This window comes from Pundamilia nyererei, unplaced genomic scaffold (genome assembly GCF_000239375.1).
Source record: "Pundamilia nyererei isolate P.nyererei 1_Seehausen unplaced genomic scaffold, PunNye1.0 scaffold00015, whole genome shotgun sequence".
NCBI lineage: Eukaryota > Metazoa > Chordata > Actinopteri > Cichliformes > Cichlidae > Pundamilia > Pundamilia nyererei.
In genome coordinates this window covers 6036383-6046478 of record NW_005187416.1, presented here as the reverse complement: position 1 = coordinate 6046478, position 10096 = coordinate 6036383, and the positions used below count along the sequence as shown (strand labels likewise).

The following is a 10096-nucleotide window of genomic DNA, read 5'->3' as shown; positions in this document are numbered from 1 at the left end:
TATCTTGTTACACGAATGTTGTTTGTGGCTCAAGATGACTTTATGTCATCCATAAGGGATGCATTTGACATATGTTTAACATATTATAGCCCAACAAGTTACTTATAGCACTTTAAATATGAGCAATCGCTTTTTGGCAAATACCGGAAATCAGTTTTTGGCAGACAATCACTTTTTGGCACCGGGACGCGAATGCGGGGAGGAAGGCGAGGACTCCGCTGGGTTTCCCTTTTACACCACTTCGCTGGATTTCTTAGTTATTTGTGACTTTTTTTTTTTTACCGTGGCGGATGCCACTGGACTTTTAATGTTGATTTTTATTGTGTTACCCCTTGGCCAGGGTTGTTTTAATTGCTTTTGCATTTTTAACTGTTTGTATAATAAATTATATTTTAGTGATACAGTTTTTAATTCAGTGCATTCCCTTGGCTGCTCCACTGCTCGGTCCGTTTTTGAGGAGGGTTTCCCTTCTAGAATAACACCTGTGTTAAATCACAAATGCCTCCGTTACACACGCTCAATAAGTTTTAACAACTGTGTGATGTTTACTGAGTAAACTATTCACGGCACGTCACACGAAGGTTTCCAGGGGGATTTGTCTCCTCCCAGTAAGAACTTTCTGCTTTAACAGTCTAACACACATCCCGAGTCTGTGCTGCTCACTGAAGTCCAAACACTTACTTTTATTATACTTTCTTCCCAACAGGCCTTTTATTCCTTGTGATCTCGTCGCTCGTCGTCAAAGTAATGGATGTAATTTAATTACTCGCCAGAAAGTCATTTGTTTCTCTATCATTAGCTGAAACTCGCTGTTACATAATCACCAGTTAACAGTACAAACCTGAGGCCACACACACCAAGACGAATCCTGAGGACACAAACAAAGTTTTCCTTTATTATCATCAGTGTTTGCTCACCTACGAACACAACAGCTGAACGCAGCTCTGCTCCTTCCATGCGGTAAAAACCAAAGTAACGTCCGTGTCTCCTCTCCTCAACATCTGTAAACAGCTCCACCATTTTCCTCCGCCTCCTCCAAACTGAAATCAGCTGACTGTCGCCCACAGCCAGAGAGAAACACGAGTGTCTGTTTTTCTTTCGGTCCGCAGATTATTATCTATCTATTATCTATAATTCATGAGTTTGCTTTTCTTTTCTTTACTCCAAGATCTTGAACCTGCGGGAAAAAAAGATTCTTTTGTGTACTAAATTGTAAGGATGAAAAAACCTCAGTAACCGCAGACTGACCAGCAGAGGTGGCACAAGTGCACATTCTGTACGTAGAAGTACAGATACTACAGTTAAACCAACATTTCAGTAAAAGTGGAAAAAGTACTGAAATGTACTCAGAGTAAAAAAGTAGAAAGTAGCTCCTTGAACGATTCTACCACCTATGCACAGGTAACTTCTGCTGTGTAAAAAAAAATAAAACGAATACTAGTACATGAGAATACAAATGTTATTCACTTCTAAGTTCTGATGAACGCTCTCAGCTTGAATCTGTTATTTAGGACACTGAGCACCAGCCCAACACAAGCTGACCTGTTTATCCTGAGCTGAACTATCAGCGTTTTCATGGGACTGAATCACACAAAGTTAGTTTTCTTAGTTTATTAAGATCAGTTTCTTGATTAGTAGCTTCCCCTTGTGTGTTTGTCCTCTGTGTGTCTGTTTATGTGTGTGTCCTTGTGTCTTCTTTCCCTTTTCTGTTCCTATGTTCTTCTCCTTATGTTTCCATGCCTCTCCTTCCCGTCATCTCTCTGCGTCTCGGTTCCCTTAACTGACTATTTATTTATTTCATTGAAGTCATTTCTAAGCTCTTTGTAGAAAGAGAAAGAGGAGGGAGACGAGGAACCATCATGGAAGGACAGGCCCCTGCACGGTATGTACCACCGGCAGATAGAGGAGGTGGCTGATATCCAGAAATCCTACCAGTGGCTGGACAAAGCTGGACTGAAAGACAGCACAGAGGCACTAATCATGGCAGCACAAGAACAAGCTCTGAGTACAAGATCCATAGAGGCTGGGGTCTATCACACCAGGCAAGACCCCAGGTGCAGGCTGTGTAAAGATGCCCCAGAGACAATCCAGCACATAACAGCAGGGTGCAAGATGCTAGCAGGCAAGGCATACATGGAACGCCATAACCAAGTGGCCGGCATAGTGTACAGGAACATCTGTGCCGAGTATAACCTGGAAGTCCCGAGGTCAAAATGGGAGATGCCCCCAAGGGTGGTGGAGAATGACCGAGCTAAGATCCTGTGGGACTTCCAGATACAGACGGACAAAATGGTGGTGGCTAACCAACCGGACATAGTGGTGGTAGACAAGCAGAAGAAGACGGCCGTAGTGATCGATGTAGCGGTTCCGAATGACAGCAATATCAGGAAGAAGGAACACGAGAAGCTGGAGAAATACCAAGGGCTCAGAGAAGAGCTCGAGAGGATGTGGAGGGTGAAGGTAACGGTGGTCCCCGTGGTAATCGGAGCACTAGGTGCGGTGACTCCCAAGCTAGGCGAGTGGCTCCAGCAGATCCCGGGAATAACATCGGAGATCTCTGTCCAGAAGAGCGCAGTCCTGGGAACAGCTAAGATACTGCGCAGAACCCTCAAGCTCCCAGGCCTCTGGTAGAGGACCCGAGCTTGAAGGATAAACCGCCCGCAGGGGCGTGCTGGGTGGTATGTATGTATGTATGTATGTATGACCCCTTTTCTACTCCTTTCGCTGATATCAGGACTTTCCTGCATGAGTCAGTAGCTGATAACACGCACACAGAACACTTTCTGTTCAGCAGTGAGCTCAGCCTCATGGAGGGGCCGCCCTCTGAGGGGAGGGACACAAATGTTTATGCACCTCTCTGCATTTAATCATTTCTTATTATTGATCTCTGGCTCTCTTCTACAGCGTGTCTTTGTCCTGTCTTCCTCCACTCAACTCCAACCGCTCACGGCACGTGGGCGCCCCTCCCTGAGCCTGGTTCTGATAGACGTTTCTTCCTGTTAAGGACGACGATTTTGTCAGCATCAAACCGCTGCAGCCTTCTGAGATGCAGCCAAGGCAGTTTTTATTTTTTCTCTGGTCCGACCAACGAGTGCTGAGTAAAGCAGGGTTTTACACATACAGGTCCTCTGACACATTACAACACTGCACGTAACACACACCCTCACACAGCAACAAATAAATTGACTTTAATGTTCAGGTCGTCTGTTTTTGTGAGATCCACTCAGGTTTCTTCCTGGTTGTAATGGTAGAGCAGCTTCAGCCTGAATTAAAACTCCCTGAAATTTTCACCAATACATGAAAGTTTCCTTTTTAACGCTGTCTAAATACAGTTAATTTGGTTGTTACCTGTCGGATTTTATGCTTTGTTGTCACAAAAGCTTTTCAGTGTTGAATTCACTTGCATTTGTTTAAAATGTGTTACAGCACATTTGGCTGTAACAGGAAAGTGAAACAACTATAGAACAGAATGAGAGAGAGCAGTTTTAGCACCACACACACACATTCACACATTCACAAAGAGAAATCAGCTGCCTGAAAACAATGAATTCATCAATGTAATGAATACAAAACCTCATATTCTCCTTATAAAAACTTTATATGAACCTAAGATTTCTTATACAACAATGAAAGTTATGAATTACTCACAGGGTGGAGCAGGATTGCTGTCCATGTTCGCCTTTTACTTTGTCTCTGCTGATGTTCTGCTGCAGACCGCTTTCCTCTCAGCTGCGTGACTTCCTTCAGCCGCCTCGTTGGCAGTGCTCTGTGTTTCTGCAGCAAAGCTCTGTCACAGTTTTAAAAGCTTCCTTCACGTCACATCAATCAGGTCATCTGATATTGATCGTTTGCCTGGTCTTAAAAGCACATTCAAGCAGACGTAGGAGCCTGTGAGATGAACGAAGTCTGCAGTCAGCAATATTAAACCTGTGCGGTCAGGAAACGCTGACCTAACAGATCATCATGATCCTGGACAGATCAGCAGTTTTGCACTTTCAGTTTCTGTTCCTTAACGTTTCAGTCTTATGTTGCTGTAGTTTTTTTGCAGTTTTGTGCCTTTTTAGAAGTATTTTGTGTTGGTTTCCTCATATTTACATTCAGTTATTTTGGTTGTAGTTCAGTAGTAGCTCGGCTCCTTAGCTCCAGTGAAAAAGACGAAGGAGGAACGTTTTTTGTTTTATACAGTGGCTTGCTAAAGTATTCGGCCCCCTTGAACTTTCCCACATTTTGTCACATTACAGTCACAAACATGAATCAATGTTATTGGAATTCCAGGTGAAAGACCAACACAAGCCACTGTATTTATTTTTGAAATAAATGATGGTTTAAATGAAAGATTGGGAACAGTTTCCTCTGGGTTCCTTTTCAGGTTACAGATTTATTTTCATTTTAGTTGAACGTCATCTGTCAGACACTCTGCTGATGTGCTTCACCTCTCTTCAGAATCAGGAGTAGATGGTTGTTCGAAGCACTTTTAGTGACACGTTGGACTGATTTAACAAAGACAGCAACAAATGATCTGATGTGAAAAGCTTCAGGTGTGTGAAGAGTGAGGAGGAGGAGCAGCGAAGGCACCTGAACACCACAGAAAACACCCAAAATATTCAAAACAACTTTATTGTCCACTTTTTGTGTGTACAAAGTAATTAGTCTTTGATTCAGTCACATGAACACATCACACGCAGACAGGACAGCGTGCAGTGAAACACATGATCACATGTTTATGTTTTATCTGTCTTTGGTCTTTTGCTGTGCACTTTGGAAATTCATGTAATAAACCTTTAATAAACTAATGGAATAAAAGAGTCACATCAAAGAGTTTTTCTGTGTTCGTTCCTCTCGGCTGCTGCCTTCTGTGTAACCTCCACCATGGTTCACTGTGCAGCCGGTGATACTGCAGTCGCTCAGGAAAAGGAGAATAAAGGTGGAGAAACTCCACAGACAGCCTCACTCTGTAGAGCCTGTTGATGAAGAAGGTCAATCAGGAGACGTTTACAGCTCACAGCTCATCGGCTGTGTCAGGAGGTGAAGCAGGAAGTCAGCCTGTTATTGATTATTGATTTATTACCTCTGATTCTCTGCTGGAGTGAAACCTCCTTCTTCAGTGGCCACAAACGAGTGACCAGGTTTTGAGCATCCTGGTAATGTTGAAAGTCAGATTCAGGTCTGACTGTCACAGCGTCACGCTCGCAGAACCTGAGGTTCTTTCTCAGATCATCAGAATCAAACTTCAGCACCTGGACAAGAAAATGAACAGAGAGAAAAAGACGAGCAACAGTTTTACACAAAAAAAACCTACAAAATGAAACTCAAACACAACTGAAACATTTAGTTTATTTACAGTAAACATCATTTATTCATCAAACCTCCAAACACACCAGCTCTGGCAGAAACACACAAAGACCAAAAACTCAGAAAGACAAGAATCAAAAAGCTTCCTCCAGCTTTACGATGATTAAACACAATGTTGCTGATGCTTCTGCAGGTGTGTGAGGAGGAGGAGCAGTGAAGGTACCTGTCCTCCCGCCACATGCAGGGCGATGGCGACGTGGTCCCAAACATAAAACTGAGGATCCTGAATCAGCCCCCAAACTTCCATCAGGTTTTTGTCACGTCTTTGTAAAAGCACATATCTGAGAGGAAGCAGCGTCTGAATCAGCTGACAGTGTTAAAGGATCAGGAACATCCACCAAATGTTGTCTGAGTGTGTGTGTGTGTGTGTGTGTGTGTGTGTGTGTGTGTGTGTGTGTGTGTGTGTGTGTGTGTATTGTAACATCTGTTTCTTACTTGTGTGTCTCACACATGGCCTCGGGCCTCCAGGTGAAGCGCCCGTCCCTGTAAGCACAGATGGTGTTCGGAGGGTCATTCAGCATGGGATACTCAGAGAAGAGCTCGTCATTGGCTGAGCTGTGGACCAGCACAGCATACATCACTTCCTGTCTGTACAGGGAAGTCCTGAGAACACGCATGACGGGCGGGCGGCCGGAGCAATACTGGAAAAAAACCATGTTTTGATGACAGACTCACACCAACTACACCGGGCTTCATCAGTGAGCCGGGGCGTTGCACAGACGTCTCAGCCAAACACATAATACACAAAATGTTTCACTGAGGTGAAGCTGACCAGCTAAAACAGAAAATCAGTGATTACATGAAGGAGTCAGGGAGCTTTTTCAGTCTGAGGGGCTACACTGACAAAATCAAGTTTAAAAATCTTCATTGAGCTAATTAATGTTAATTTACAGTGAAGGAGTCCGTACCTGCTCGCTGTAGGCCTCCAGCACCTCCTGCACCGTGAAGGTGAAGCGGTACGATCCATACCTGGACTTCTCACTGAAGGCTGGAGACGAGGCAAAGTCCACCAGGAAGCCCTGCTTCTGCCGGGCCTGCTCCTCGGTCCAGTTTGGGAAGGCCTCCTCCAGGAGCCTCCTCTCAGCTGATTGGATCTCCTCTGGTGCCACAGCCAGACTCCACCACACCAGGGACAGTCTGTCTGGATCCTCTGAGCCGCTCTTTGGATCCTTGAAGCCTCCGTCATTCTTGATCTCTTCTAATTTGTATGTGTCGTGTTTCAGCCGAGACACGTGAAACTCAAGTGAAACCTCTCCAGGTCCGGGGTACGGAGGGATGTCGTCTTTGTAGAGGTACTTCTTGTACAAATGAGTATCTTGAGCTTCCTGTTTCAAATCATTCAGCTTTAAATGCCTCGCTTTATAATGTTTTTGTTCTTTGATGTTTCCTTGTCTCTGCATGATCCGATTTGGATGATGTCGATGAAAAAGACCGTCCAGACCGTCAGTGTCGCTCTGCTGATGTGGAGAGCAGCTCTGACAGCTCGGTATATGTCAGGCAGTGTCATCGGCTGCTTATCTGGAAATAAAAGTTCATCTTTGAACACACACACAATAACACACTGTTGTTGTAATCAGCATGATCAGCACTGGGTGTGAGTCACGGGAGAAGATTTCTTTAAGCACCCAGCAGTGATTACTAATTATAGGAACTCCCATACAGGAGCCTGAGAGCTTTGTCGCAGACGCGCTTTCTAAGTTTGATGATTAGGCTGAAGATTTCCTCTTTGATGAAGCTGGAAACACAGACAGTATGATAAGAAGTGTGTGTGTGTGTGTGTGTGTGTGTGTGTGTGTGTGTGTGTGTGTGTGTGTGTGACCGTGTGTGTGTGTGTGTGCTTTCACCACCCTCTGTAGTGGTTTGCGGCTGCTGGCAGAGCAGCTTCTGTATCAAACTGTAAAGCAGCTCGTCAGCAAGCTCTCGATCGCACACCTGTAGAAATTTGAGGTGATGTTTGCGTTCATGACAAACTTCTTCAGCTTCCTCAGGAAGTAGAGTCGCTGATGAGCTTTCATGATTGCAGTGTCCGTGTGGAGGGTCGAGGAGAAGTCCTCGGTGACATTTACTCCAAGGAATTTGAAGTTGCTGACCCTTGGATGGGCTGGTGTTCCTCGACTGGTCGTTTCCAGTAGTCCACTATCATTTCCTTTGTTTTGCTGACATTGAGAGGCAGGTTATTATCCAGACACCACTTGTACAGCGCCATCACCTCCACTACAGGCCGTCTCTTCGTTGTCTGTGATGAGGCCTATGATGGTTTTGTCATCCACAAACTTGATGATGGTGTTGCACTTATGTTTAGCAACACAGTTGTGTGAACAGGGAACACAGGAGGGGGCTAAGCACACGACCCTGTGTTTAAAATAAGTGTTGAGGAGGTGTGCTTACCAACTCTCACCACCCACAGTTCAGAATCCATCTGCAGAGACGTTTCCAGCCCGAGGTCGACGAGCTTCGAGGCAACTTTTGGGTTGACCTTTTGGAAAGACCATCTCACATCTTCTATTTCGAGTATTAAGGTTACAGCCTCACTGCCTGCCTGAGGGAAAAGGACTTGCTTTATGTTTTCTGCATCAAAACGAGCGCAGAATTTGTTGAGCTCATCTGCAAGAGACACGGTGGACTGAACGCTGCATGCTTGTTTCCAGTATAGCCTATCAGAGTCTATGAATTTACTGATGTTGCGATCAGCAGCATTCTCAAATATCTGCCAGTCAGCTGTCTCAAAGCAGGCCTGTAAGACCCCCTCAGCCTCACTGTCCCATCTGTAAATGACCCTGGAAACAGTTTTGTCCTGTTTAAGCCTCTGTCTGTATGCAGGCAGCAGCAGTATGGGACAATGCTGCCTTGCCAAAGCTGGACGGGGGAGGGGTTTGTAGCAGTGATCCAGTGTTTGATCACTGCTGTAGGGACGTTTCTTCATGTTGGCTCTGTTAAAGTCTCCCAACACAATAAAGGCAGCTTCAGGATTTTTGTAATCAAGTCCTCTGATGACGTCATACAGGATGTAAACAGCTGAAGGAGAGTTCAACTGAAGGTCAGCAGCTGGAGGGTCTGAGTGCAGTGCGTTTTTAAGATACACACATCCATAGCCCACAAAGATTTAACCGTGAAGCACACACCTCCTCCCCTTTTCTTGCCTGAGGTCTTCGTTCTGTCCCCCGGTACAGGCGGGACGCTGGGCTGCAGCCATGTCTCTGTGCCTGATGTCCTGTTTAACACGCAGCTCGTCCAGTTTGTCGTCCAGGGACTGAACGTTTGCGAGCAGGACGCTGGGCAGAGGTGTCTTCAGTACCACGATGTCGAAACTGCTGTAAAGTCCGCACCGGCTGATGAACGCACCGAATACGTGGTTGAGCCGCACGCACAGAAAGAGGAAGTAGCGAAGAGTGAATAATAAAGTTTTGCTGAGATGACTCAGAGCTCTGCTCACTCAAGTCCAAACATGTATTTTATTACAAGTTCATCCCAACAGGCCTTTCACTACATGTGTAATTACACATCAGAAAGTCATTGTTACAAACGCGCTGTTACATTATTACCAGTTACGCGTGTGAACCTGAGGCCACACACCAACGATCCCACTGAAGCTTTCCTTTAGTATTATCAGCGTTAGCTTACCCGCGCTCTGCTCCTTCCACGCAGTAAAACCAAAAGTACTGTCCGCGTCTCCTCTCCTCTGTGAGCAGCTTGACCTTTTTACTCCCTCCGCCTCCTCCAAACGGAAACCAGCTGTGTGTCCTCTTTCCGTCCGCAGATCGTCCTGCACATACTGACGAGACTTCCTAACGACACACAGATACCTGTGGTCAGTAGCGGTTTTAGATGCGGGCGACACGGGCGGTTGCCCGGGGCGGCATCACGGGCATCGGCAAAAAAATATATAAATTGCTCGTACTCCTGCTGCCCCGACATCAGCCAGCGCATACTGGGAATGGCACAGGCACCGATCGGTTTTCTGTCGCCCGTTTGCTGGGAGTAAGGGCGCCCTCCGTTTGCGGCGCAGGAAGGAGAGGGCGGGGCGGCGGGGAGTCTCTGACCGGCTGGAGCAGCGTCTAATAACCAACCCGCAAAATAAAAGAAAATAAAAACAAACCAACAAACACGAAAACAGCAGACATCATGATACTGACTCATAATCTGCACCGATGTTTTTTCGAAATTCTGTACACGAAAAGTGAGCGCGAGAGCTCTCGGTGCGCGTGCTCGCTGCCGAAGTCAAAGTAAACTTTATTGTCATCTCCGCTACAGACAGTCCAGGATATAGAGACGAGACGACGAGGCTGCAGTTACAGCGGTGCAAGGAAACAAACAATGTATATAAGACTCGGGGTAAAGGATCAATAACGAGTTAAAATTTACAGTTTGATGATTTAAAGTCTCACACAACCCGTCGAAAGGGGAGGAGGGGGGGCTGCTTCCAAATAGAGCACATTTCATTTATAATGATGTAAATCCAAGACAAGTATGGATTCATGATCTGAATCCTGGGTTGTGTGAAATCCCAGAAATAAACCTTAGACAAAGTGAATCTGTGAACTAAGGTGTAGGTGTGTTAGATCATGTTGTGGTGATCCTCGGGTCGAGATGGGTGTTCATACTGGAGTGCAAAATTAAAACCAAGATGGACAAGAAAAGTTCAAAGCCATCAAGTGCACAGTTTAGAAAAAAGATAAAAGAAGAGGAGGAGAAACGAGCAAAAGATGCAGGTGTGTGATTGGATAATGGCAGGTCATCCTGCACC

General features: G+C 45.6%; 1 protein-coding gene across 1 annotated transcript; it reads right to left on the bottom strand.

Annotated features, from left to right (window-relative positions):
* Positions 1-4598: 4598 nt before the first annotated feature.
* On the bottom strand, positions 4599-9226 carry LOC102215215 (uncharacterized). The gene is made up of 6 exons (XM_005725470.1): positions 8974-9226; positions 6261-6870; positions 5788-5993; positions 5516-5633; positions 5069-5237; positions 4599-4961 (listed from the first exon to the last, which is right to left on the bottom strand). Exons 2-6 carry the CDS (start codon positions 6750-6752, stop codon positions 4948-4950), a joined length of 999 nt encoding a protein of 332 aa, XP_005725527.1. The 5' UTR covers positions 6753-6870; positions 8974-9226; the 3' UTR covers positions 4599-4947.
* Positions 9227-10096: the final 870 nt, after the last annotated feature.